The sequence below is a fragment of the Trachypithecus francoisi genome, unplaced genomic scaffold (genome assembly GCF_009764315.1).
Source record: "Trachypithecus francoisi isolate TF-2019V2 unplaced genomic scaffold, Tfra_2.0 Lachesis_group12, whole genome shotgun sequence".
NCBI classification, from domain to species: domain Eukaryota; kingdom Metazoa; phylum Chordata; class Mammalia; order Primates; family Cercopithecidae; genus Trachypithecus; species Trachypithecus francoisi.
Window position 1 is genome coordinate 13,742,714 of NW_022681457.1, and position 27,954 is coordinate 13,770,667.

Consider the following 27,954-nt stretch of genomic DNA (forward strand, 5'->3'; position numbering starts at 1 on the left):
TGTAATCCCAGCACTTTGGGAGGCCGAGACGGGCAGATCACGAGGTCAGGATATCGAGACCATCCTGGCTAACCCAGTGAAACCCCATCTCTACTAAAAAAATACAAAAACCTAGCCGGGCAAGGTGGCAGGCGACTGTAGTCCCAGCTACTCGGGAGGCTGAGGCAGGAGAATGGCGTAAACCCGGGAGGCGGAGCTTGCAGTGAGCTGAGATCCGGCCACTGCACTCCAGCCTGGGCGACAGAGCGAGACTCCGTCTCAAAAAAAAAAAAAAAAAAAAAAGAGGAGGCTCTCGTGTGTACAGAAGGCAATTTGGTGCTATTTTTATTTCATGCCCAATTCATTAAGAATGTTTTGGCTGGGTGCAGTGGCTCAAGCCTGTAATCCCAGCACTTTGGGAGGCCCAGACAGGCGGATCACAAGGTCAGGAGATCGAGACCATCCTGGCTAACACAGTGAAACCCTGTCTCTACTAAAAAATACAAAAAAAACTAGCCGGGCGAGGTGGCGGGCGTCTGTAGTCCCAGCTACTCGGGAGGCTGAGACGGGAGAATGGCGTAAACCCGGGAGGCGGAGCTTGCAGTGAGCTGAGATCTGGCCACTGCACTCCAGCCTGGGCGACAAAGCGAGACTCCGTCTCAAAAAAAAAAAAAAAAAAAAGAGGCCGGGCGCGGTGGCTCAAGCCTGTAATCTCAGCACTTTGGGAGGCCGAGACGGGTGGATCACGAGGTCAGGAGATCGAGACCATCCTGGCTAATACGGTGAAACCCCGTCTCCACTAAAAAATACAAAAACTAGCCGGGCGAGGTGGCGGGCGCCTGTAGTCCCAGCTACTCGGGAGTCTGAGGCAGGAGAATGGCGTAAACCCGGGAGGCGGAGCTTGCAGTGAGCTGAGATCTGGCCACTGCACTCCAGCCTGGGCAACAGAGCGAGACTCCACCTCAAAAAAAAAAAAAAAAAGAATGTTTCAAACAGTTAGCATTTTTCTAAGAATTAATTAACATTTGCCTAAAGAATTACACATTAGATGAATAATGTAAAAATAAAGTGTTTAAGTAGTTAAATGTCTCCAAATATTAAACAGTGCTTCAGATTGGGCATGATGGGTCATGGCTGTAATCGTAGCACTTTGGGAGGCTGAGGCGGGTTGATTGCTTGAGTACAGGAGTTCAGGACCAGCCTGAGAAACATGGTAAAACCCCATTTCTACAAAAAGTACATAAAATTAGTCAGGTGATATGGTTTGACTGTGTCCCCACCCAAATCTCATCTTGAATTGTAGCTCCCATAATTCCCACATGTTGTGGGAGGGACCCGGTGGGAGGTAATTGAATCATGGGGGCAGTTTCCTCCACACTGTTCTCGTGGTAGTGAATAAGTCTCAAGAGACTCAATGGTTTTATAAGGGGTTTCCTCTTTTGCTTGACTCTCATTTGCTCTTACCTGCTACCACATAAGACATGGCTTTCACCCTCTGCCATGATCGTGAGGCCTCCCAGCCACATGGAACCGTGAGTCCATTAAACCTCTTTGTCTTCATTAATTACCCAGTCTCGAGTAAGTCCTTATCAGCAATGTGAAAATAGACTAATACAGTAAATTGGTACTAGTAGAGTGGGGCACTGCTATAAAGATACCTGAAAATTTGAAAGCAACTTTGGAATTGGGTAACACGCAGAGGATGGAACAGTTTGGAAGCCTCAGAAGAAGACAGGAAAATGTAGGAATGTTTGGAACTTCCTAGAGACTTGCTGAATGGCTTTGACCAAAATGCTGATAATGATATGGACAATGAACTCTAGGCTGAGGTGGTCTCAGATGGAGATAAGGAAGTTTTTGGGAACTGGAGTAAAGGTGATGCTTGCTATGTTTTAGCAAAGAGACTGGTGGCATTTTGCCCCTGCCCTAGAGATTTGTGGAACTTTGGACTTGAGGGAGATGACTTAAAGTGTCTGGGCCGGGTGCGGTGGCTCACGCCTGTAATCCCAGCACTTTGGAAGGCCAAGGTGGGCGGATCACGAGGTCAGGAGAGCAAGACCATCCTGGCTAACACAGTGAAACCCCATCTCTACTAAAAAAGTAAAAAAAAAATTAGCCAAGCGTGGTGGTGGGCGCCTGTAGTCCGAGCTACTCAGGAGGCTGAGGCAGAAGAATGGTGTGAACCCAGGAGGTGGAGCTTGCAGTGAGCCAAGATTGCACCACTGCACTCCAGCCTGGGCGACAGAGCGAGGCTCCATCTCAAAAAAAAATGAAAATAAAAATAAAAATAAAGTATCTGGTGGAAGAAATTTCTAAGCAGCAGAGCTTTCAAGAGGTGGCTTCGGTGCTGTTAAAAGCATTCAGTTTTAAAAGGGAAATATAACATAAAAGTTCAGAAAATTTGCAGCCTGACCATGCAACAGAAAAGAAAAAACCATTTTCTGAGGAGAAATTCAAGAAATTTGCATAAGTAACCAGGAGTCAAATGTTAATCGCCAAGACAATGGGGAAAAATGTCTCCAGGACATGTCAGAGACCTTTGTAGCAGCCCTTCCCATCACAGGCCCAGAGGCCTAGGAGGAAAAAATGGTTTCATGGGCTCCCCCTGCTGTGTGCAGCTTAGAGACTTGGTGCCCTGCATCCCAGCTGCTCCATCCATGGCTAAAAGGAGCCAAGGTACAGCTTAGGACATGGCTTCAGAGGATGCAAGCCTCAAGCCTTGGTAGCTCCCATGTGGTGTTGAGCCTGTGGGTGCACAGAACGCAAGAATTGAGGTTTGGGAACCTCCACCTAGATTTCAGAAAATGTATGGAAATATCTGGATTTGGACCAGGCAAAAGTTTGCTGCAGGAGCAGAGAACCTCTGGTAGGGCAATGCTGAAGGGAAATGTGGGGTTGAAGACCCCACACTGAGACCCACTAGGGTACTGCCTAGTAGAGCTGCGAGAAGAGGACCAAGGTCCTCCAGACTCCAGAATGGTAGATACACCAACAGCTTGGACCATGCACCTGGAAAAGCCACAGACACTCAACAGCAGTCTGTGAAAGCAGCCAGGAGGGAGGCTGTACCCTGCAAAGCCACAGACCTGCAGCTGCCCAAGACCATGGGAACCCACTGCCTACATCAGCGTGACCTGGATGTTAGACATGGAGTCAAAGGAGATTATTTTGGAATTTTAAGATTTGACTGTCCTGCTGGATTTCAGACTTTCATGGGGCCTTTAGCCCCTTTGTTTTGGCCAACTTCTCCCATTTGGAATGGGTGTATTTATCCAATGGCTGTACCCCAATTGTATCTAGGAAGTAACTAACTTGCTTTTGATTTTACAGGCTCATAGGAAGAAGGGAATTGCCTTGTCTCAGATGAGATTTTGGACTGTGGACTTTTGAGCTAATGCTAATATAAGTAGACTTTGGGGAACTGTTGGGAAGGCATGATTGGTTCTGAAATGTGAGCACATGAGATTTGGGAGGGGCCAAGAGCAGAATGATATGGTTTGGCTGTGTCCCTACCCAAATCTCATTTTGAATTGTAGCTTTCATAATTCCCATGTATTGTGGAAGGGGCCCCAGTCAGAGGTAATTGAATCATGGGGACAGTTTCCCCCATACTCTTCTTGTGGTAGTGAATAAGTCTCACGAGATCTGATGGTTTCGTAAGGGGTTTCCTCTTTTGCTTGACTCTCATTCGCTCTTGCCTATTGCCATGTAAGACATGCCTTTCACCTTCTGCCATGATTGTGAGGCCTCTCCAGCCACGTGGAACGGTGAGTCCACTAAACCTCTTTTTCTTTATAAATTACCCAGTCTCAGATATGTCTTTATCAGCAACGTGAAAACAGACTAATACACCAGGCATCATGGCTCCTGCCTGTAGTCCCAGCTACTTGGGAGGTTGAGGTTGGAGGATTGCTTGAGCATGGGAGGCGGAGGTTGCAGTGACCCAAGTATGCACCACTGCACTCCATCCTGGGTGACAGAGTGAGACCCTGTCTCAAAAAATAAAAAATGAAAAAATTGCTTGAAATGTGAATAATGTCTCTAAGGATTTGATTAAATCACAATAGTACCTTAAGTGTTCTTAAATTCTTTCAAAGTAGGAAAATTTTAAATAAAAACATTCAAAAATTGTCGAGCTATCTTACACTACAAGGATCTACAAATAGAATCAATTCTGTGGACAGTTATAGCTGACAGTAGACAGATAATTATAGATGGAGGTGGATTTAGAGGAAGGCAAAATGAATTAACGTACTTGACATCTGGGAACTAAGGGTCCTAAAAACAAGACCCTCACAGGGGAGCAACAAAGAGAGAGCCGTTTATTCTCTGCCAACAACATGGTCAGTCTACATTGAGACTGCCCTGCCTTTCGTTGTTTTGTGTCAAAGACACTTAGATTGGTCCAGAGAAAAAAGGAACAAAGCATCAATGTTGTGATGTGTGGGGCAAAGCAAGAACTAGATGGTCTAAGGACAAGCAGGGCTGGGGAATTACCTTCTGCTCATCCAAGTTACAAGGAAAACAGAGGTTTTGGGCGAGCGTCCAAGGACAACCACAGACTCAAGACAAATGACAAGCGGATAGCATCATTACGGACTGAGAATTCTTGGTGTAGAGGTTGAAAAACGGATCTTAAACCTTTACGGGACACTGACACACAGAGAGGTCAAACCCGCGCCCAGGATGCACATCAGTGAGAGGCTGAGCTGGGAAGGTAACCCGGAGCTCCAGGCATCGGCTCCTCCACCTACACCTGCCCTACCCGGTGCGTTTTCTCCTTCGTGCTCCCTGCTGGTGTTGCCTTCTGGAACCTCGGCAGTTTCTGCTTTCACGCCTGCAGGGTTTAGTCTCCGGGGCTGCTTAGGTGGGCGCCAGGAACTGGGAATCCCTAACGCTGAACAACCCGCTGGGCGACTCCACCAGTGCTACGGAGCCCTTGGAAACCCGCGGCAGCTGCGCTACTCCACTTCCAGGCGCCCCGCGTGGCGGCGCTTGGCCGTTGCCATGGAGACTGGTAATGTCCCCGCCTCCACGCCGAAAAACAGGCAGGAACCACATAACCCAGAAGGCTGTGCGCAAGTGTCCGCGCGCGTATTGGGCCAATGTGAGCTCTGGGGGCTGGACTTCCGGCGCTGCGACTGTCATTTGGCTGCTCGCGTCAGGCCACACCGGTGGTCTGGGCTGTGGCGCGCGGGTTGGGGCCGGAGACTGGCGGCGAGGAAGGTACTGACCGCGAACAGCTGGCCGCGCCCCCAAGCCTCGGTATCTTCGAGTATGACGTGGGCGGCCTGGGGGCGGTCGGGCCCCGGCGGGAACCACGCATTCTCCCGCCTTGCGGAAGCCCCGGAGGCAGCGCACTGGGCATTCTGCGCCCATGACTGCGGGGGAGGCTGAGGCGCGGGGCAGCCGCGGGACGCTGCGGACGGGGATGGCGGTGCCGGGTGGTCCACGCCTCTCTCCCCGCCCAGCTGCGGGATTCGGTGGCAGCGCTGACAGACCCGCGTCGGGGAGGCGGGGAAGCCCCTGCTCCCTCAGACCGCGCCCCCACGGAGGGAGGCCGCTTCCTAGACCTCGCCTCGTCGTCTTTCCTCTCCCCGCCCTGGGGGGTTGCGGGGGTCAGTGCAAACCCCTGTGTCCAGGGCACCGGTGGGCTCCCGACTTCCGGCAGTCAGGGGGCTGAGGTCCTGAAGGAAGCTCCGAGGGGAGAGTCCTGCATGTGCAAAACCTGGGAGGGGAGCCGGAGCCCAGGTGCTTCTGGGACTGAGCCCTCTCGATGTCGAGCTGGGGGAGAGGGGACGTGTGTGGCTGCAGTAGCAGGCGAGGAGGTGGGCTTTATCTCGAGGGCGTCGGGAGACAGAAGTTTTGAACAGAATCAGGACATCCTCTGAGTGGGGATTTTAAAACGGTTCCACCGTTTGTTGCGTAGAGAACAGACATGCAGGGGTGTCGGCATGAAGGGAAGAACCGACTGCCACAGTCTGGGCAGCAGTGGAGGTGAGCGGCCAGGTGAATTCTGGTGGATCTGCGGATGCATCAGGTGTGGGCTGTTTGAAGAACGAACTGCTCCATGTTGTTCAGCCTGAGCGCCTGGAAGAAGGGAGCTGCTGTAGACAGAAAGGAGACTTGAAGGGAAAGCAGGTTTCCTTCAGGGGAAAGATCAGGAGTCTGGGATGTTCCAGGTTGGTCATGTCACTGGACCTGACGTTGTTGGTGTCCTGGGCTGAGGACAGGGCCTATGAACTGGACTGAGGAAGGTGATGAACCGATGAGCAGTCAGGCGTGGGCAGTTACAGCTTGAGGGTAAGAAAAACTGGCTGGGGTGCCTGAGGCTATCAGGGGAGGAGTTCGGCAGGTGACTGAGTAGGAGAGGGTGGTGGCAACGTGGGAAAGAAATTGAGGGGGCGCCGAGATCGAGACCATCCTCGCTCACATGGTGAAACCCCGTCTCTATTAAAAATACAAAAAAATTAGCCGGGTGTGGTGGCAGGTGCCTGTGGTCCTAGCTACTTGGGAGAATGGAGTGAACCCATGAGGCAGAGCTTGCAGTGAGCCGAGATCTCGCCACTGCACTCCAGCCTGGGTGACAGAGCAAGACTCCATCTCAAAAAAATAAGAAGAAATTGAGAGGGCGCCATGTGGAGGGAGGAAGGGATTGAGTTCTTCTGTGTTCACGGGTTCTTGGGGCTCCTCCCCTATGAGGACTGGTGGGGATCATCCAGTCCCTCAGGCTGGATGAGCAGCCTGGAAATGTCAGGCAAGCACAGCAGGGGAAGGTCTCAGTCATGGGCATGCCTGGGGTGTCCACAGCTGGGACTTACACCGTTACTTATTACAAAAGCAAGAAGGGCCATGGGGAGGGTCCTGAATGGTCATGCTGAGTCATGAGTGGATACTTGCGGCTGCCCTTGGTGTGACGGCTAAGGGCCCAGCCAGGGCTTGCTCTAGCCCGCTTGTGTAGGGGTGGCCAGTGGGGAAGTCAAGAAGCCATCTGAGGCCTGGACCAGGAGGGCAGAGGGGAAGGGTCCCAGACAGGTGAGGGAAGTACCACCTGAATATAACCCCGGGGTGGAACCCAGGGAAGGTGGGACACCAGGGGAGGTGACTGTTGGTATGGGGAGCTTGGCCCTGGCTCACAGCCATACCTTAGACCATGCCTACCTCCACCTCCTTGCTATTTTAGGATCTCATGGCCTTCGAGGATGTGGCTGTGTACTTCTCCCAGGAGGAGTGGGGGCTCCTGGACACAGCGCAAAGGGCCCTGTACCGCCATGTGATGCTGGAAAACTTCACACTTGTGACCTCACTTGGTAAGACCCTGGGTGCTCCATGAAAAGTGCACTTGGTGACCATCTGACCTGCCAGGACTGCCTCTTCACTTCCCTCCTGATTGATGAGCAGGATCAAATCTTCTGGCTGGGGCCATGTGGAGCAGGGGTCTGGTCCTGTAGACATGCAGTTTGGTTGGGTCAACCACTCCCTGCGGCCCTGTCCAGCCATGGCCTCTCCCATGCCTGGGCTCAGTCCCCTTCCTTTGGTGCTCTGGGCACAGTTGCTGCTCTGAGGACGCATGAGCTATTCCTATGAGCCCCTTGCCCTGTGCCATCTTTAGATTCTCCCAGTTGCACAGATAACTGTCTATTTCCATGAAGCCCTGACTCCTGCTCTCTGTTGGGAGGTGGGCTGTCTTCACCTGGGGCTCCTCCCTACAGGACTCTCCACCTCCCGACCTCATGTGGTCATCCAGCTTGAGCGTGGCGAGGAGCCCTGGGTTCCCAGTGGAAAGGACATGACCCTGGCCAGGAACACCTACAGGAGGCTCAATGCTGGTGAGTGGGAGCTCAGGGTGGGGTGAACTCAGGACCAACCTGTGGCCAAGCCCGTGTCCCTGCATTTCTAACTCTGGAAACACATCCTCCTGCCTCCCACCTGACTCCCTTCTCTTCCATCATCTGCCTCTCCTGGAGGCTGCTGCCTTAGTAGGTGCCCTTGAAGGGAGAGCTCCAAGGGCACAGGAGCTGGGTTCACACAGAAGGGCCTACCCTCAGCTGGGCTGTGTGGCCTTGAACCCTCCACTACTAGCGGCCATTACTGATAGGTCATTTATTTATCCCATCATTCCTCTTTGTATTCATCAAATGTTTGTTGAGGGCATGCAGGCACTGTAGACACAGCCTTGACCAGGACACTCATGGTCCTGCCTTCGTGGGGCTGATGGTGCCAGGGGAGAGGCAGTGAGTAAGTAGGGTTCAGGAGTACAGTCTAGAGCATTGGATGGAGGTCATTGCAAGAGCAGGTTTGGGAGTGGGTGCCTGAGACAGGGCACCAAGGGAGAAGGCAGTGACCTATGGAAAGGGAGGGGGTGGAACAGCCAGTGTGGAGACCTGGGTGGCATGCAGCAGCTGTTCAGTTTTTCTCAGCTTCACATCCTGGGTGTCTGGGGGCTGCCACCTTGATCATGGGAGTCCCCACTGCAGTCAGTGCCATACGTGTCAGGGCAGATACTTCCTCAAAACCCCAGCCCCTCCTGCAGGGCCGGCCTCGCCTCTACTTTTCCCCTAAGCTTTTGTGTCAGCCCTCGGGTTCCTTCTTGCCTGTTCACTCAACCTGCCCTGGTCCTCTCCTAATCAGGATGCCCCCGGCAACCACCGTTTCTCTGCCTTTAGGTTCCTGGAGTTTGGCAGAGGATGGAGATGTTTCTGGAGAATGGCCACCAGCTTTCCCAGATACCCCACCTGGGATGACTACTAGCGTCTTCCCAGTTGCCGGTGCCTACCACAGTGTAAAAAGCCTGCAGCAACAACGGAGTGCCTCCCCATGTCCGGAGAGAAAACCCACAGGGGTGTCGGTGATCTACTGGGAGAGACTCCTGCTAGGCTCGGGCAGTGACCAGGCCAGCATCAGCCTGCGACTGACCTCACCACTCAGGGCCCCCAAGAGCAGCCGGCCTAGGAAAAAGACCCTCACAGAGCACCTGGTGCCTGGGAGGCAGCCCAGGACGCCTGAGCGGCAGAAGCCATGTGCACAGGAGGTCCCTGGGAGAGCCTTCGGGAATGCCCCGGACCTGAAGGCCGCCAGTGGTGGCGGGGATCGCAGAATGGGTGCGGCTTGGCAGGAGCCTCAGAGACTCCTCGGTGGCCAGGAGCCCTCGACCTGGGATGAGCTGGGCGAGGCTCTCCCCGCTGGGGAGAAGTCCTTCGAATGCAGGGCGTGCAGCAAAGTGTTCGTGAAGAGCTCCGACCTCCTCAAGCACCTACGCACCCACACCGGGGAGCGGCCCTACGAGTGCGCCCAGTGCGGCAAGGCCTTCAGCCAGACGTCGCACCTGACTCAGCACCAGCGCATCCACAGCGGCGAGACGCCCTACGCCTGCCCCGTGTGCGGCAAGGCCTTCCGGCACAGCTCCTCACTGGTGCGGCACCAGCGCATCCACACGGCCGAGAAGTCCTTCAGCTGCTCCGAGTGCGGCAAGGCCTTCAGCCACGGCTCCAACCTCAGCCAGCACCGCAAGATCCACGCGGGCGGGCGTCCCTATGCCTGCGCACAGTGTGGCCGCCGCTTCTGCCGCAACTCGCACCTGATCCAGCACGAGCGTACGCACACGGGCGAGAAGCCCTTCGTGTGCGCGCTCTGCGGTGCCGCCTTCAGCCAGGGCTCCTCGCTCTTTTTGCACCAGCGCGTGCACACGGGCGAGAAGCCCTTCGCCTGCACCCAGTGCGGCCGCTCCTTTAGCCGCAGCTCCAACCTCACCCAGCACCAGCTCCTGCACACGGGCGAGCGGCCCTTCCGCTGTGGGGACTGTGGCAAGGGTTTCGCCAAGGGCGCTGTGCTGCTGAGCCACCGGCGCATTCACACGGGCGAGAAGCCCTTCGTGTGCACGCAGTGTGGCCGCGCCTTCCGTGAGCGCGCGGCCCTCCTGCACCACCAGAGGATCCACACCACAGAGAAGACCCATGCGGCAGCACCAGACTGCACCCCCGGGCCAGGTTTCCTTCAGGGGCGTCATCGGAAGGTGCGCCGGGGAGGGATGCCAAGCCCAGTCCTGAAGCCAGCGAAGGTCTGAGGTCCTAGGTCGCAGCCCCACCCTTTCCAGGCCTTCTGTGCATCCCTTTCCACAGCTAAAGGGTCCGTGTGCTCTTCAGACCCACGATGGGAAAAACCCTGTGCCTGAGAGTCAGGGACGAGGGAGACCCTTTGGCTGTGGTTCCATTTGCAGGTGGGGACAGGATTTGCCAGTTTAGCCATAGCTCACACCTCCATCCCCAAAGAGGTAACACTGCAGAAACATCAGAGGGAGGACATGTCAGCTGGAACTCTGGTGGGGCTGAGGCTGCAGTTGGGGCCATAGGAGGCCGACAAAGGCAGCACTGCATGGTGGTGCTGCTTCATGTGTGATGAGGGTGGATGCTGAGGTGAGGGGGATGCGGACATGGGGTAGGGGTGGCCCAGAGAAACTTACCACATCTGCATACAAACTGGTTGCTGGACGGACTCTGAGGACATTTTCCCCCTGAGGCCACTGTTCAAGGCTTCCTGGGAGCCCTCTCAGCAGACAGGAGACTACCAGGGACTGGGGATCAGGGTGTGGCCTGAGAGTGTCAGCTTCCTCCTCTGGGAAACAGAAACGCTTTGGGTCAACTCAGCGTCATGTTTGCAGATTTGGGCGAGTTCCTAATGAGAGTCAATGTGTGCTCAGCTCCTGGGCTGTGCTCTGGTCAGCCAGGTGTGAGGGCCCGGCCTGTGGTCACACACACAGCCGACTCAGGAGAGGGATGCCCGTGGTTCTCAGCACTGGAAGGACAAATCTAGGATGAAGGCTTTCCAGTGGCACTCGTTCAGGTTTTTGTCCAAGTCTCAGCTTGGCCAATGCCTGTCACTGACTCGTTTACCAAAGTCGATGTGAGGAGCAGATTTTACACCTGTGGGGACAGTGGTAGCTTCAGAGCAGCTAAGGTGAAGCTGCTCATTTCCGCTGGGTTTGGTGGCTGTTCCCCACCCCCTGTATCTAACCTTTCCCTTGTTATGCCGCCTCAATTAGTGGCTGGACAGAGCCCTGCATAGGAAGGACTTGCCATTACCTAAGGCAATGTGTGACTGCCCCACCCCAGTGTGATGGGCCTGTATGGCAGAGACAAAAGGGTAGACGGGGTCATTTACTTCCTGTGGCCTTAAGCCTACTAGGCCCCATCCCTACCTGGGACCTCACCTCTGAGGAAATTAATAGTCTTTTCAATGGGGGAGAAAAAACAACAACAACAACTAGCATTTGCAATTTAAAATAGATGTAGTTTCCTTTACAGCCATGTGGACCTCCACGGCACAGCCTCCTGTCTGTATTCCAGGGCATGGTTCAGTTGTTTGTTTTTGAGACAGACTCTCAAGGCAACTCTTGTTGCCCAGGGTGGAGAGCAATGGCGCAATCTCAGCTCACCACAACCTCCATCTCCCAGGGTCAAGCGATTCTCCTGCCTCAGCCTCCTGAGTAGCTGGGATTACAGGCACCCGCCACCATGCCCAGCTAATTTTGTATTTTTAGTAGAGACAGGGTTTCACCATGTTGGGCCAGGCTGGTCTCAAACTCCTGACCTCAAGTGATCAGCCCACCTTGGCCTCCCAAAGTGCTGGGATTAGGGGCATGAACCACTGTGTTTGTTTTTTGATACAGCGTTTCAGTCTGTCGCCCAGGCTGGAGTGCAGTGGAGCGACTCCCCTTTGCCTCCTGGGTTCAAGCCATTCTCCTGCCCCAGCCCCTCCAGTAAGCTGGGATTACAGGCTTGCGCCACCACACCTGGCTAATTTTTATATTTTTAGTAGAGACGGGGTTTCACCATGTTGGCCAGGTTGGTCTCAAACTCCTGGCCTCAAGTGATCGGCCCACCTCGGCCTCCCAAAGTGCTGGGATTACAGGTGTGACCCACCACACCTGCCTACATACCATGATTTTAAAGTTGCAGCTGTTTCCTATTGCTTGTAACTCAGTCTTGTTTTTTCAATGGTAACCAATTTCTGTTTCAAACTGAAAGGTGCATGAGGGTGAGTTCTTGTATTAGTCTGTTTTGTGTCATTATAAAGGAACACCTAAGGCTGGGTAATTTATAAAGAAAAGAGGATTAATTGGCTCATGGTTCTGCAGGATGTACAGTCACGGCACCAGCGTCTGCATGGCTTTTGGTGGGACCTCAGGAAGCTTGCAATCATGATGGAACATGAAGGAAGAGCTGGCATATCACATGGCAAGACAGGAAGCAAGAGAGAGAAGGGGGAAGTGTCACACACTTTTTTTTTTTGAGAAGGAGTCTTGCTCTGTCGCCCAGAGTGGAGTGCAGTGGCACGATCTCAGCCTATTGCAACCTCCGCCTCCCGGGTTCACGCTATTCTCCTGCCTCAGTCTCCCGAGTAGCTGGGACTACAGGTGCCCACCACCACATCTGGCTAATTTTTTGTATTTTTAGTAGAGACGGGTGTTAGCCAGGATGGTCTCGATCTCCTGACTTCATGATCCACCTGCCTCGGCCTCCCAAACTGCTGGGATTACAGGTGTGAGCCACCGTACCCAGCCAGTTGTAAGCTTCTAGAGAACCTCGCAAGAAGCAGATTCGGAAGCCATGCTCGTACAGCCCTCAGAACAGTGATCCAATTAAAGCTCTTTTCTTCATAAATTACACAGCCTCAGGTATTTCTTTATAGTAATGCAGGAATGGCCTAATATACCTCATGATCCAACACCTCCCACGAGGCCCCACGTCCAACATTGGAGATCACATTTCAACATAAGATTTGGAGGAGGCACACATCCATACCATATCAGTTCTCTTGTCCCTAAGTGAAGAGGCATTTGCTCCCTCTGAACCCAATTCTAGGTGACTAGAGATTTCTGAAGGTGTCGGGATGTTTGTTCATGATGTGTAGTGGCCTCATAGGGTCTCCCTACTTCTTCCTCAAGAAGAACACCTTCAGGGACTTTCAGCTCAGCCAGAAGGTTCACATAAAGGTTGGTCATCTGGCACCCTGAGCACTCTGCCAACACAGGTGATCACAGATTCCAAGACACATCAAAGTGAATCACAACTCACTGGTGACTCCTTGAAGAGTGACGCTCACAAAGCAACACACGTCGTCTGAGTACACTGTACTAACCTTGGTCACTTTTGAAAAGGTATTTCTACAATTATGGGAAACTGCTCATCAAAACTGAGCTTTCCTTTGAGGAGCAAACCACCCACCCTTCGAAACATCACCTGGATGTGTGTATAATACCTATGGAGCTCCAATTTGCAAATACTTAGGTAAATGGACCCAGGTCACTCGAGATGACCCTAAAACGCAGTGGCCAAAATGGAGATCTTTTGAAATTCCTAAATTAATATATTTGTGTGCAAAATAGGAAACTAATATGTTTGTTCTAAAATCAGACAAATTGGATGGGAGCCCTACTTTCTGTGCAGGCTATACTCTGATAATATTTAAAGGTTTTTTAAAAAGAGCTCTATAGGCCAGGCACAGTGGCTCATGCCTGTAATCCCAGCACTTTGGGAGGCCAAGGTGGGCGGATCACCTGAGGTCAGGAGTTCGAGACCAGCCTGATCAACATGGCAAAATCCCATCTCTACTAAAAATACAAAAATTAGCCAGGCATGGTGGCGTGCACCTGTAGTTCCAGCTACTTGGGAGGCTGAGGCAGGAGAAGCACTTGAACCTGGGAGGCAGAGGTTGCAGTGAACTATCAAACTACAGCAAACTCCAGCCTGGATGACAGAGTAAGAGTCCGTCACAAGAGTAAGTAAATAAAATGAACTCTTTGGTCAGATGTCAGCTTAATTAAAAGCTGATATTCAGGCTTTTTTTTTTTTCCTTTTAAAGAAAAAATACCTCTCTGCTTTTTCTCATTTGGATCCTGTTTCTGGGAATTTTTTTTTTCAGTTGGCTGAAACTCCTCTTTAAATATGTCTGATCCCTTTGTTTGCTTCTTTTCTTGTTCGTATGATGTAAAATTTTATTGGCCTTCTGAAAAACTTAAAATCTCTCCAAATTGGCTTAGAGTTCTCCCATTTTCTTCCACTCTTTCTTCCTTTAGCTATCTTTGGTACCACATAAAGAAATCTAGAAGAGTCTTCTGATGTCTCTGAGACCCTTTGAGGAACACGGAAAAAAGTGTCACATATACCTTTGATGGAGTTCTGTCTTCCTCATGGAGTCCTAAGAATATCAGGCAGTTTATCTTAGGTCTAAAGCTCTGATCTCTTTTACACTGAGTTCTCTGACCTTTTGGCTTGGGGGGTGCCGGGGGTTACTTTGTTCTATGAAAGAACATGATCTTTGGGTGTGCGGTGACTGGCAAGTTCCTGGCAAGGGCTGGGTTTTGGTGGTGGCTGGTGGCCGTCAAGGGATAAGAATCCTGTGGGAGATGGGCTGATCACAGAGTGGGCTAATGGGTGTTGGGTCTCCCACCAGCCTCAGGGAATGTCCATGCAGTGAGGTGTGCTGTGGAAACACAGCCCTGTCCTGTGGTATTTCCATCTTGTGGGAGCCTCAAGATTCCATTTAAAAGTAGAATCCTTGACTTTTTTTTTTTTTTTTTTTTTTTTTTTTTTTTTTTTGAGACGGAGTCTTGCTCTGTCCCCAGGCTGGAGTGCAGTGGCGTGATTTCGGCTCCACCCCCCCGGTTCACAACGTTCTCCTCCCTCAGCCTCCCAAGTAGCTGGGACTACAGGCGCCCGCCACCATGCCCGGCTAATTTGTGTGTGTGTGTGTTTTTAGTAGAGACGGCGTTTCACCGTGTTAGCCAGAATGGTCTTGATCTCCTGACCTCGTGACCCGCCAGCCTCAGCCTCCCAAAGTGCTGGGATTACAGGAGTGAGCCACCGCGCCCAGCCTGGAATTCTTAATTTTTTAAAGCTCTAGATGCTCTGCCTTTCAACTGTGCCAGTTTTTTACATAGATGGGGTTTCTCTATGTTGGTCAGGCTGGTCTCAAACTCCCGACCTCGTGATCTGCCTACCTCAGCCTTCCAAAGTGCTGGGATTACAGGCGTGAGCCACCGTACCTGGCCTATGTTGACTTTTAGGCCACAAAAAATTGACCAAAATTTTTTTGACAATTACATCTTTAACCATGGCCATTTTGTTTTGTCCTCAGCCGGGCACAGTGGCTCATGCCTGTAATCCCAGCACTTTGAGAGGCTGGGGCAGGCAGATCATGTGGGGTCAGGAGTTCGAGACCAGCCTGACCAACATGGAGAAACCCTATCTCTACTAAAAATACAAAATCAGCCAGGCGTGGTGGACCATGCCTGTAACCTCAGCTACTCAGGAGGCTGAGGCAGAAGACTCACTTGAACCCAGGAGGTGGAGTTTGCAGTGAGCCGAGATCCAGCCATTGCACTCCAGCCTGGGCAATAAGAGGAAAACTCTATCACAAAAAAAAAAAAAAAAAAAAAAAAGTTGGCTGGGCGTTGCATGCCTGTAATCCCAGCACTTTGGGAGGCCGAGACGGGCGGATCACGAGGTCAGGAGATGGAGACCATCCTGGCTAACACGGTGAAACCCCGTCTCTACTAAAAATACAAAAAAATTAGCCGGGTGGGGTGGCGGGCGCCTGTAGTCCCAGCTACTTGGGAGGCTGAGGCAGAAGAATGGCGGGAACCCGGGAGGCGGAGCTTGCAGTGAGCCGAGATCACATCACTGCACTCCAGCCTGGGTGACAGAGTGAGACTCTGTCTCAAAAAAAGAAATTAAATTTAAAAAAAGTTTTGTCCTCTTCCTTCTTGGGGAGTTTCTTTGAAGCTTCACAGCAACCAAGGAATCTATTTCACTGATGAAACAATTCAATCTACTTTAACATATGACTGGTTATTTAGAATTCCGATTTTGCATACTACTCTCAGTCTTCCAGATTGCTGGAATGTACAAATAAGGTAATTAAAAAATAAATTTACAAAGCTTACAGAAACTTTTTTTTTTTTTTTTGAGACAGAGTCTCGTTCTGTCGCCCAGGCTGGCTGGAGTGCAGTGGCCAGATCTCAGCTCACTGCAAGCTCCGCCTCCCGGGTTCACGCCATTCTCCTGCCTCAGCCTCCCGAGTAGCTGGGACTACAGGCGCCCGCCACCTCGCCCGGCTAGATTTTTGTATTTTTTAGTAGAGACGGGGTTTCACCGTGTTAGCCAGGATGGTCTCGATCTCCTGACCTCGTGATCCGCCCATCTCGGCCTCCCAAAGTGCTGGGATTACAGGCTTGAGCCACCGCGCCCGGCCATCTTACAGAAACTTTTAACCCTCCGTGGCCTAAGGCTTTTCCAATGGTCCTGAATGAAGGAGCCTACAAACCAACTCTCCTTAATGTGAGCTCCGGGGAGACAAAATATCAAAGATCAAGGGCTCCAACCTGGAGATTCTGTTTATGAGAAATGCCATCTAATAAAGGACTCCCTACAACCATGTTGAAGAGAACTCCAGCCTGGGCAACATGATGAAACCCCGTCTCAACAATAACAACAGGCCGGGCGCGGTGGCTCAAGCCTGTAATCCCAGCACTTTGGGAGGCCGAGACGGGCGGATCACGAGGTCAGGAGATCGAGACCATCCTGGCTAACACGGTGAAACCCCGTCTCTACTAAAAAAATACAAAATTAGCCGGGCGAGATGGTGGGCGCCTGTAGTCCCAGCTACTCGGGAGGCTGAGGCGAGAGAATGGCGTAAACCCGGGAGGCGGAGCTTGCAGTGAGCTGAGAACTGGCCACTGCACTCCAGCCTGGCCGACAGAGCGAGACTCCGTCTCAAAAAAAAAAAAAAAAAAAAAAAAAAAAAAAAAAAAACAATAACAACAAAAAAAGTAAAAATTAGCTGGCATGCACTTGTAGTTCCAGCTACTGGGGAGGCTGAGGTGGGAGGATGACTTGAGCCCAGGAGGCAGAGGTTGCAGTGAGGTGGATTGTGCCACTGTACTCCAGCCTGGGCAGAAGAGCCAGACCCTGTCTCAAAATAAAAAAAGAAGTTGGGGGAGGCACATCAGGTATTCTTTGTTTTTTTTGTTTTGTTTTTTGTTTTTGAGGTGAAGTCTCGCTCTGTCCCCCAGGCTGGAGTGCCCTGGTGCGATCTGGGCTCACTGCAAGCTCCGCCTCCTGGGTTCCCGCCATTCTCCTGCCTCAGCCTCCCGAGTAGCTGGGACTACAGGCGCCGCCACCACGCCCGGCTAATTTTTTTGTATTTTTAGTAGAGATGGCGTTTCACCATGTTAGCCAGGATGGTCTCGATCTCCTGACCTCGTGACCCGCCCGCCTCAACCTCCCAAAGTGCTGGGATTACAGGCGTGAGCCACCGCGCCCGGCCTATATCAGGTATTCTTAACCAATCCTTCTGCAAGCTAAACTCAAAAGCATTGACTTGCAGATTTTTCATTTTTAAAAAATGCCGCCCTGCTTGAGGGCATCTTCAATCATTCCAGATCTCCAACTGAGGCAGTCCCATTCCCCAAGAAGGAAGAGGACAAAACTTAAAATGGCACGGTTAAAGATGTGATTGTCAAAAAAAAAAAAAATTGGCCATTTTATTTTTTGTGGCCAAGAACTCAATAATCATCATTATGACTGATAGCATACCATATACCAGTCATCTTATAGGTCACACCAGCATGAGAAGTAGAAAATGTGTTAGAAAATATCACTCAGGCGGTCGGGCACGGTGGCTCATGCCTGTAATCACAGCACTTTGGGAGGCCAAAGCGGGTGGATCACCTGAGGTCAGGAATTCAACACCAGCTTGGTCAACATGGTGAAACCCTGTCTCTAGTAAAAATACAAAAATTAGTCTGGCATGGTTGCAGGCACCTGTAATCCCAGCTACCTGGGAGGCTGAGGCAGGAGAATCACTTGAACCTGGGAGGCAAAGGTTGCAGTGAGCAGAGATCATGCCATTGCACTCCATTCTGGGCCACAGAGCAAGACTCCATCTAAAAAAAAAAAAAAAAAAACTAAAAAAATATCAAAATAACACTCAGGCCAGGTGCAGTGGCTCACACTTATAATCCCAGCACTTTGGGAGGTCAAGGCAGGTGGATCACTTGAGGTCAGGAGTTCGAGACCAGCCCAACCAACATGGTGAAACCTTGTCTTTACTAAAAATACAAAAAATTAGATGGGTGTGGTGGCATGCACCTGTAATTCCAACTATTCGGGAGGCTGAGGCACAAAAATCTCTTGAGCCCAAGAGGCAGAGATTGCAGTGAGCCGAGACTGCGCCACTCTGCTCCAGCCTGGGTGACAGAGCAAGATGCTGTCTCAAATAATTAAAATTTAAAAAAAAACGTTTAAAGAGTTAAAATGCCTCCAAACATGCATACACTGCTTGAAATGGTAATAATTCCTCTAAGCATTTGATTAAATCACAACTTTAATACTTCTAAGTGTTGGGTTTTTTTTTTCTTCAGGGTTTTTGTTTGTTTTTTCCTGAGACAGGGTCTCTCTCTTACCCAGGCTGGAGTGCAGTGGCTCCATCATCGCTCACTGAACACTCCAACTCCTGAGCTCAAGCAATCCTCCCACCTCAGTCTCCCATGTAGCTGGTATTACAGGTTTGCAAGACCATGCTCAGCTAATTTTTCTATTTTTTTATACAGATGGGGTCTCATTTTGTTGCTCAGGCTGGTCTCAAACTCCTAGGCTCAAGTGATCGCTAAACTTGGCCATCCAAAGTGCTCAGATTCCAGGTGCTAGTCCTGAAATGTTAAATTCTTTCAAAGTAGCAAAATTTATATTAAAACATTCCAAACATGATGAGCTCCCTTGCTCTACAAGGATTTACTAGTAGAATCAATTAGGTGGACAGTTATAGCTGACATTTGACAGAGAGATAGTTATAGATGGAGGTAGGTATAGAGGGAGGGAGGCAAAAAGAGTTAAGGAACTGGACACCTGAGAACTGTCTACAGATTCCAAAAACAAGACAGAGAGAACCTTTGCCAAGAGGTTCAGTTCTCTGCCAAGAGGGACAGTCTATTGAGACTGCTCTGCCTTTCGTTTTTATGTGTCAAAGACACTTAAATTGGCCTGTCATCCCAGCACTTTGGGAGACCGAGGCGGGCAGATCACCTAAGGTCAGGAGTTCAAGACCAGCCTGGCCAACATGGTGAAATTCCGTCTCTACTAAAAATAAAAAAATTAGCCAGGCGTGGTGGCGCGCACCTGTGGTCCCAGCTACTAGGGAGGCTGAGGCGGGAGGATCACTTCAACCTGGAGGCAGAGGTTGCAGTGAGCCGAGATCGTGCCACTGCACTCCAGCATGGGCAACAGAATAAGACCCTGTCAAAAAAAAAAAAAAAAAAAAGACACTTAAATGGGTCCCAAGAAAAAAGGAAAAAAGAATCAATATTGTGATGTGTGGGGCAAGACAAGAACTAGATGGTCTAAGGACAAGCAAGGCTAGGGAAGTACCTTCTGCCCATCCAAATTACAAGGAAAACAGATGCTGTGAGCAAGAGTCCAAGAACAATCACAGACTTGAGACAAACGTAGGGTTATGGGCTGAGAATTCTTGGTGTAAAGGTTGAAAAACTGACCTTAAACCTTTACTGACATAGAGAGGTCGAACCCGCGCCCAGGACGCACAGTCAGTGAGAGGCGGAGCTGGGAAGGGAACCCTGAGCTCCAGGCTTTGGCGCCTCCACCTACACCTGCCCTACCCGGTGCGTTTTCTCCTGCGTGCTGCCTGCTGGTGTTGCCTTCTGGAACCTCGGCAGTTTCTGCTTTTGCACCTGCAGGGTTTAGTCTCGGGGTGCTTGGGAGGACACTGGGAATGCCGAAGGCAGGACTACACACCGGGCGAGTGCACCAGCGCCACCAAACCCTTGAAAACCCGAGGCCGCCGCGCGACTCCATTTCCCAACACCGCGCGCGGCGGGGGCTTGGGCGTTGCCAAGGAGACCGGCAGTGGCCCCGCCTCCACGCAGGGAAACAGGCGGGAGCCACATGACCCGGAAGGCTGTGCGCAAGCGTCCGCGGCACGCATTGGGCCAATGAGAACCGAAGGGCTGGAGTTCCGGCGGTGGGACTGTCATTGGCCGCCCGCGTCAGGCCATACCGGTGGTCTGGGCTGGGGCCCGCGGGTCGGGGCCGGTTTCCAGGAGGTTCCCGGGGCCCGAGGCTGGCGGCGAGGAAGGTACTGGCTGAGGGCACGCGTCGGGCCTGCCCTGCGCACGCGTCGTGACCAAGGGCGCCGGCCGCCGGCCGCGCCCCCAAGCCTCTGTTTCTCAGAGTGCGTTGTGGGCGTCCCGGGGACTGTCGGGCCGCGGCGGGAGCCATGCGCTCTCCCACCGTGCGGCAGCCCAGGAGGCTGCGCGCTGGGCGTTCCACGTCCATGACTGGCGGGGAGGCTGAGGCGCGGGGCGGCCCTGGGACGCTGCGGGCGGGGATGGTGCCGGGTGGTTCACTCCTTTCTTCCTTCCCAGCTGCGAGTTCAGCTGGCGGCGGCGGCGGTGACAAGCCAGCGCCGGGGAGGCGGGGAAGCCCCTGCTCCCTCAGACCGCGCCCCCACGGAGGGAGGCCGCTTCCTAGACCTCGCCTCGTCGTCTTTCCTCTCCCCGCCCTGGGGGGTTGCGGGGGTCAGTGTAAACCCCTGTGTCCAGGGCACCGGTGGGCTCCCGACTTCCGGCAGTCAGGGGGCTGAGGTCCTGAAGGAAGCTCGGAGGGGAGAGTCCTTCGTATGCAAAACCTGGAAGGGGAGCCGGAGCCCAGGCGCTTCTGGGCCTGAGCGCTCCCGATGTCGAGCTGGGGGACAGGGGACGTGTGTGGCTGCAGTAGCAGGCAAGGAGGTGGGCTTTATCTCGAGGGCGTCGGGTTTTGAACAGAATCAGGACATCATCTGAGCTGGGACTTTAAAACGGTTCCACCGTTTGTTGCGTAGAGAACAGACATGCAGGGGTGTCGGCATGAAGGGAAGAACCGACTGCCACAGTCTGGGCAGCAGTGGAGGTGAGCGGCCAGGTGAATTCTGGTGGATCTGCGGATGCATCAGATGTGGGCTGTTTGAAGAACGAACTGCTCCATGTTGTTCAGCCTGAGCGCCTGGAAGAAGGGAGCTGCTGTAGACAGAAAGGAGACTTGAAGGGAAAGCAGGTTTCCTTCGGGGGAAAGATCAGGAGTCTGGGATGTCCCAGGTTGGTCATGTCACTGGACCTGACGTTGTTGGTGACCTGGGCTGAGGACAGGGCCTATGAACTGGACTGAGGAATGGGTAGGGACTCAGCCAGGTGTGGGCAGTTATGGCTTGAGCGTGAAGAAGACCAGCTGGGATGACTGGGGCTACTGGGAAGAGCCTAGCACCGAGCTGAGGAGGGGAGGGTGGCAACAGAGGGGAGGAAAGAGAGGGGACACCATGGAAAGAGGAAGAGATAGAGTTCCTCTGTGTTCACAGGTTTTTGGGGCTGCTCCCCTGTGGTGACTGGTGAAAATCATCCAGTCCCTCAGGTTGGATGAGCAGCCTGGAAATGTCTGGCAAGCACAGCAGGGGAAGGTCTCAGTGATGGGTATGCCTGGGAAGCCCCAGCTGGGACTTACAGAGTTTCTTGTTCCAAGAGCAGGAAAGGCTCATCTGGTCATGCTGAGTCATGAGTGGATACCTGGGGCTGCCTTTGGTGTGGCAGCTGAGGGCTTAGCCAGGTCTTGCTCTAGTTTGCTTGTGTATGGCGTGGCCAGTGGGGAGGCCAAGAAGGCATCTGGGGTCTGGTCAGGGAGGGCAGAGGGGAGGGTTCCCAGACATGTGAGGGAAGTGCCATCTGAAGATGGTGGGGGCAGAATCCAGGGAAGGAGGGTGAGTGTCTGAGGGACATCATGGGAGGTGGCTGTTGGGATGGGGAGCTTGGTCCTGGCTCACAGCCATACCTTAAACCAAGCTTGTCCAACCCAAGGCCCAGGATGGCTTTGAATGCAGCCCAGAACAAGTTCATAAACTTTCTTAAAACATGAGATGTTGCCGGGCGCGGTGGCTCAAGCCTGTAATCCCAGCACTTTGGGAGGCTGAGACGGGCGGATCACGAGGTCAGGAGATCGAGACCGTCCTGGCAAACACGGTGAAACCCCGTCTCTACTAAAAAATACAAAAAACTAGCCGGGCGAGGTGGCGGGCGCCTGTAGTCCCAGCTACTCGGGAGGCTGAGGCAGGAGAATGGCGAGAACCCGGGAGGCGGAGCTTGCAGTGAGCTGGGATCTGGCCCCTGCACTACAGCCCAGGCGACAGAGCGAGACTCGTCTCAAAAAAAAACAACAACAACAACAAAAAAAAAACATGAGATGTTTTTGCAAATTTTTTTTTCTAGCTCATCAACTGTCATTAGTGTATTTTATGTGTTGCCCAAGACAATTCTTCCAGTGTGGCCCAGGGAAGCCAAAAGATTGGATAACCCAGCCTTAGACCATGCCTGTCTCCTCCTGCCTGCTCTTTTAGGACCAGATGGCCTTCGAGGATGTGGCTGTGTACTTCTCCCAGGAGGAGTGGGGGCTCCTGGACACAGCCCAGAGGGCCCTGTACCGCCGTGTGATGCTGGACAACTTTGCACTTGTGGCCTCGCTGGGTAAGGTCCTGGATACTCCATGAAACAGGCTATTGATGAGAAGCTGACTGGCCGGGACTGCCCCTCCCCTCCCTGGTGGCTGACAAGCAGGCCCATACCTTGCAGCTGGGGGTCATGTGGAATAGGAGTCTGGTCCTGTAGACATGCAGTCTGGTTGGCTCACCCATTTCCTTTGGCCCTGTCCAGCTGTGGCTTCTCCAAGCCTGGGCTCAGTCCCCTTCCTTTGGTGCTCTGGGCACAGTTGCTGCCCTGGGGTGAATGAGCTATTCCTGTGAGCCCCTTGCCCTGTGCCATCTTTAGATTCTCCTGTTGCACAGATGACATTTTCTGTTTCCATGAAGCCCGGACTCCTGCCCTCTGTTTGGAGGTCGGTTGTCTTGAGCTGGGGCTGGACTCTAACCTGTACCTCCTTCTCACAGGACTCTCCACCTCTCGACCTCGTGTGGTCATCCAACTTGAGCGTGGCGAGGAGCCCTGGGTTCCCAGTGGAACAGACATGGTCCTGTCCAGGAACACCTACAGGAGGCGCAACCCTGGTGAGTGGGAGCTCAGGGTGGGGTGAACTCGGGACCAACCTGTGGCCACGCCTCTGTCCCTGCTTCCCAGACTCCCCAGAAGCACCCTCCTCACCTGCGTCCCACCTGATTCCCTTCCCTTCTATCATCAGCCCCTCCTGGAGGCTGCAGCCTTAGCTGCCCTTGAAGGTGGTGCTCCAAGGGCACAGGAGCTGGGTTGACACAGAAGGGTACTCAGGCTGTGGTGAGACCATCTCAGAGTCCTGCCATCACCTGGGCTGGCCTCAAACCCTCCATGGCTAGTCACTGCCATAATTAATAGGTCATATCTTTCACCCATCATTCATCTTTGTGTTCAGCAAACGTTTCCTGAGTGCTCACAGTGGCCAGGCCCATTCCAGGCAATGTAGGCACAGGCTCAATCAGGATGATCCTGGTCCTGCTTTTCTGGGGCTCATGGTGTGGTGGGAGAGGGAGGCAGTAAGCAGGATTCAGGAGTATAGTCTAGAGCACTGGATGGAAGTCATTGCAAGAGCAGGTTGAGGAGTGGGTGCCTGAGGGCCGGGGCGGGGTGGGGGGGGACCATGGGTGAGCAATGGACAGGAAGTGGGCGGAATAGCCAGTGTGGAGATGTATATGGCATACAGCAGCCGCTCAGTTTTCCTCAGCTTCACATCCCGGGTGTCTGGGGGCTGCCGTCTTGCTCATGGGAGTCCCCAGTGTAGTCAGTGCCACACCTGTCAGGACAGATGATTCCTCCAAACCCTAGCCCTCTCCTGGAGGGCCGGCCTCACCTCTACTTTTCCCCTAAGTTTTGTGTCAGCCTCCCCCTGGGTTCCTTCTTGCCTGTTCACTCAACCTGCCCTGGTCCTCTCCTAACCAGGATGCCCCCGGCAACCACCGTTTCTCTGCCTTTAGGTTCCTGGAGTTTGGCAGAGGATGGAGATGTTTCTGGAGAATGGCCACCAGTTTTCCCAGATACCCCACCTGGGATGACTACTAGCATCTTCCCAGTTGCCGGTGCCTACCACAGTGTAAAAAGCCTGCAGCAACAACGGAGTGCCTCCCCATGTCGGGAGAGAAAACCCACAGGGGTGTCGGTGATCTACTGGGAGAGACTCCTGCTAGGCTCGGGCAGTGGGCAAGCCAGCGTCAGCCTGCGACTGACCTCCCCACTTAGGCCTCCCGAGGGCGGCCAGCTTAGGGAAAAGACGCTCACGGAGCACTCGGTGCCTGGGAGGCAGCCCAGGACCCCTGAGCGGCAGAAACCGTGTGCACAGGAGGTCCCTGGGAGAGCCTTCGGGAATGCCCCGGATCTGGAGGCCGCCAGCGGTCGGGGGCATCATGGAATGGGTCCAACTTGGCAGGAGCCTCAGAGACTCCTCGGTGGCCAGGAGCCCTCGACCTGGGATGAGCTGGGCGAGGCTCTCCCTGCTGGGGAGAAGTCCTTCGAATGCAGGGCGTGCAGCAAAGTGTTCGTGAAGAGCTCCGACCTCCTCAAGCACCTACGCACCCACACCGGGGAGCGGCCCTACGAGTGCGCCCAGTGCGGCAAGGCCTTCAGCCAGACGTCGCACCTGACTCAGCACCAGCGCATCCACAGCGGCGAGACGCCCTACGCCTGCCCCGTGTGCGGCAAGGCCTTCCGGCACAGCTCCTCACTGGTGCGGCACCAGCGCATCCACACGGCCGAGAAGTCCTTCAGCTGCTCCGAGTGCGGCAAGGCCTTCAGCCACGGCTCCAACCTCAGCCAGCACCGCAAGATCCACGCGGGCGGGCGTCCCTATGCCTGCGCACAGTGTGGCCGCCGCTTCTGCCGCAACTCGCATCTGATCCAGCACGAGCGTACGCACACGGGCGAGAAGCCCTTCGTGTGCGCGCTCTGCGGTGCCGCCTTCAGCCAGGGCTCCTCGCTCTTTAAGCACCAGCGCGTGCACACGGGCGAGAAGCCCTTCGCCTGCCCACAGTGCGGCCGCGCCTTTAGCCACAGCTCCAACCTCACCCAGCACCAGCTCCTGCACACGGGCGAGCGGCCCTTCCGCTGTGGGGACTGTGGCAAGGCCTTTGCCAAGGGCGCTGTGCTGCTGAGCCACCGGCGCATTCACACGGGCGAGAAGCCCTTCGTGTGCACGCAGTGTGGCCGCGCCTTCCGTGAGCGCCCGGCCCTCTTCCACCACCAGAGGATCCACACCGGCGAGAAGCCCGTCCGGCGATCCAGGGCCAGCTTGCACCCCCAGGCCAGGTCTGTTTCCGCGACATCATCAGGAGGTGCGCCAGGGAAGGAAACCGAGCCCACTCCCGCCTCGGGCCCAGCCGCAGTCTCGGAGCCAGGGGAGGTCTGAGGTCACAGGTTGCAGCCCTGGCCTTGTGTGAATCCCGTCCACAGCTAAAGGGCGTATGTCCTCTGCAGATCCACAGCAGAGAAAAAGCCCCGTGCTTGTTAGGGCTTTGGCTGTGATTTCATTTGCACTTGGGGACAGGATTTGCCAGTTCACCCACAGATCACACCTCCATCCCCAAAGAGGTAGCACTGCAGAAGCGTCATGGGGAGGATGTGGTGGCTGAACTCTAGTGGGGTCGAGACTATTCAGAGCCAGTAGGAGGCGGACAGTCACAGCACTGCACTGTGGTGCTGCTTCATGTGTTGACAGCGGGTGCTAAGGTGAGGGGGATGCGGGCATCGGTTGGGGGTGGCCTAGAGAAACTTATGACAGCTGCACACAAACTGGCCGCTGGATAGATGCCCACTGAGGGTATTCTCAACCCACCACTGCCTCTGTTCATCCAAGGCTTCCTAGAGGCCAGCCTAGCAGACAAGAGACCACAAGGGACTGGGAATCAGGGTGTGGGCTCTCAGTGTCAGCCACCTCCTCTGGGAAAAAGAAAAGGTTTGGGTCCACTGAACATCATGTTTGCAGACGCTGACAGGTGGGGTCCTAATGAGAGCCAACACGTGCTCACTGCCAGCTCCTGTCCTGAGTGCTGGGAAATTTCTCCTGAAGCCGTGTGAGAGTGAGATGGCTGCTGTCACTGGTATCCTGACTTGGAAGGTGAGTTTCCCATGGCACACAGTGGAGTCGGTACCCAAGTCCGGGTGGACTGATCCAGCATCCAGATGCCTCATCTTCTGGGCTGCACTCTGGTTGGTCAGGTATGAGGGCCTGGCCTGGCTTCACACACATAGCCGACTCAGGAGAGGGATGCCCATGGGGGAACATGTGACTCTCAGCTTTGGAAGGACAGAGCTAGGATGATGGCTTTCCAGTGGCACTTGTTCAGGTGTTCGTCCAAGTCTCAGCTTGGCCACGGCCTGTCACTGACTCGTTTACCAAGGTCCCCCTTTACACCCAAGGGGGATGATGATAACTTCAGACAAGATGGAGCTGCTCATTTTTGCTGGGTTTGGTGGCCACTTCCCCCCCCATCCCCCGTTATCCCTCCTCATTTGGAGGCTGGACAGAGAGCTGAATAGGAAGGACTTGCTATTACCTAAGGCAATGTGTGACACCCTCCTGCGGACCTCCCCACCCCAGTGTAATGGCCCTGCATGGCAGGGATGGAAGGGTGGACTGGGGGGCCATTTGCTTCCTGTGGCCTTCAGCAGACCAGGCTGTGTCCCTACCTGGAGCCTCACCTCCAAGCAAATTCATGTTCTCCTTAATGAAAACAAAAAAAAAAACCGACTAGCTTCTGCAACTCAGAATAGGTGTTGCAGTTTCCTGTACAGCAGTTGGGACCTCCAGAGCATAGCCTCTTGTCCCTACTCCAGAGCATGGTTCAGTTTTTAATAACAGTTCAAAGAGCTTCTCTGATAAAGGTTTCTTTTTAAACATTTGTGTGAACAGTAGCAAACTGACACCCATTTCACCCTCATACAATGCAGATGGTATTGAACATACCCTGACATTCCATCAGCGTTTGCCATCACAGAAGTTCCTGGACTTGGCTTCAACCTGGGTACCCTCAAGAGGCCACAGAGTAGAGATGCAGCCTGTCTGCGGCCCAGGGAGGGAGTGGGATACCTGTATCCTTTTCAGGGCCAGAGGTGGGTTGGGGGAGCCAGGAGCTGGATGAAATGGGATAGAGTGGGGCTGGCTGGAGCAGCAGCTCGGCTGGGAGACGAGTCCTGGTGGATCCTGGCAATGGGAGGATGGTAGGTGGAGACACCAAGGCAGGGCTGTGTCCCTTCTGCTGCTGAGATAGAGGGCGTGGCCCTGTGGTGACCCTGCAACGCTGCCTCCAGACCAGTGGGCACTCCATCCCATGGCTTCCAAAATCTTGTAGCTATCCTGCCCTATACACAAGGAGCAGAGACTCAGGCTCCACTTACTTGATATTGGGGCCAGATTCTTCCACCTGTGAAACCTCACAGGTTCTTGCAGGGAGTGGAAACACATAGGACCTAGCTCCCCCGGAGCCTGCAAGACTTGGGCCACCAGAATCCCAGTAGGTCCCTGGAACCATTGTCCTCCACTAAGTCTGCAGAGCTGTGAAATGCAGACAATAACCCTTCCCTGCCTGAAGGAGCACTTTTCTGGGGAGCCCATGGGAGTCAGGAGCAAAAGCATCTGTCAAACAAGTAGATACCTAGAGAGTCACATGAAATCATTTCTGTGCCTTTGATAGATGCTTCTTGAACAAAGTTTTTTTTTTTTTTTTTGAGACGGAGTCTCGCTCTGCCGCCCAGGCTGGAGTACTGTGGCCAGATCTCAGCTCACTGCAAGCTCCGCCTCCCGGTTCACGCCATTCTCCTGCCTCAGCCTCCTGAGTAGCTGGGACTACAGGCGCTCGCCACCTCGCCGGCTAATTTTTTGTATTTTTTAGTAGAGACGGGGTTTCACCGTGTTAGCCAGGATGGTCTCGATCTCCTGACCTCGTGATCCGCCCGTCTCGGCCTCCCAA

The 27,954-nt window shown here is 53.5% G+C and overlaps 2 protein-coding genes across 8 annotated transcripts; both read left to right on the forward strand.

The window, feature by feature from the left end:
- Positions 1-5,094: 5,094 nt before the first annotated feature.
- ZNF324B (zinc finger protein 324B) lies at positions 5,095-12,314 on the forward strand. Of its 4 annotated transcripts, none has more exons than XM_033224738.1 (5): positions 5,095-5,205; positions 7,163-7,289; positions 7,692-7,808; positions 8,646-9,991; positions 12,113-12,314. In XM_033224738.1, exons 2-5 carry the CDS (start codon positions 7,169-7,171, stop codon positions 12,266-12,268), a joined length of 1,740 nt encoding a protein of 579 aa, XP_033080629.1. In that variant the 5' UTR covers positions 5,095-5,205; positions 7,163-7,168; the 3' UTR covers positions 12,269-12,314. The 4 variants fall into 4 exon arrangements, with proteins under 4 accessions (XP_033080629.1, XP_033080631.1, XP_033080630.1 ...); XM_033224741.1 differs by having other exon boundaries at positions 5,128-5,254; XM_033224740.1 differs by lacking the exon at positions 12,113-12,314 and having other exon boundaries at positions 8,646-11,251.
- A 7,684-nt stretch (positions 12,315-19,998) lies between these two features.
- On the forward strand, positions 19,999-27,692 carry LOC117091869 (zinc finger protein 324A). 4 transcript variants are annotated; one of them, XR_004440560.1, is made up of 6 exons: positions 19,999-20,127; positions 22,411-22,537; positions 22,957-23,073; positions 23,971-25,320; positions 25,971-26,128; positions 26,934-27,692. XR_004440560.1 is itself a non-coding variant. In XM_033224751.1 (5 exons), the coding sequence occupies exons 2-5, from the start codon at positions 22,417-22,419 to the stop codon at positions 26,060-26,062; spliced, it is 1,680 nt and encodes a 559-aa protein (XP_033080642.1). In that variant the 5' UTR covers positions 19,999-20,127; positions 22,411-22,416; the 3' UTR covers positions 26,063-26,882. The 4 variants fall into 4 exon arrangements, 3 of the variants coding, with proteins under 3 accessions (XP_033080642.1, XP_033080644.1, XP_033080643.1); XM_033224751.1 differs by lacking the exon at positions 26,934-27,692 and having other exon boundaries at positions 25,971-26,882; XM_033224753.1 differs by lacking the exon at positions 26,934-27,692 and having other exon boundaries at positions 23,971-25,294; positions 25,971-26,882.
- Positions 27,693-27,954: the final 262 nt, after the last annotated feature.

Coding starts and splice junctions, on each gene's coding strand:
- LOC117091869 (XM_033224751.1), top strand. CDS start 22,417: ATGGCCTTCGAGGATGTGGCTGTGTACTTCTCCCAGGAGGAGTGGGGG. Junction 22,538..22,956: donor TGCACTTGTGGCCTCGCTGG/GTAAGGTCCTGG, acceptor TCCTTCTCACAG/GACTCTCCACCTCTCGACCT. Junction 23,074..23,970: donor CTACAGGAGGCGCAACCCTG/GTGAGTGGGAGC, acceptor CTCTGCCTTTAG/GTTCCTGGAGTTTGGCAGAG.
- ZNF324B (XM_033224738.1), top strand. CDS start 7,169: ATGGCCTTCGAGGATGTGGCTGTGTACTTCTCCCAGGAGGAGTGGGGG. Junction 7,809..8,645: donor CTACAGGAGGCTCAATGCTG/GTGAGTGGGAGC, acceptor CTCTGCCTTTAG/GTTCCTGGAGTTTGGCAGAG. Junction 9,992..12,112: donor TTCAGGGGCGTCATCGGAAG/GTGCGCCGGGGA, acceptor ATGGTTCTGCAG/GATGTACAGTCACGGCACCA.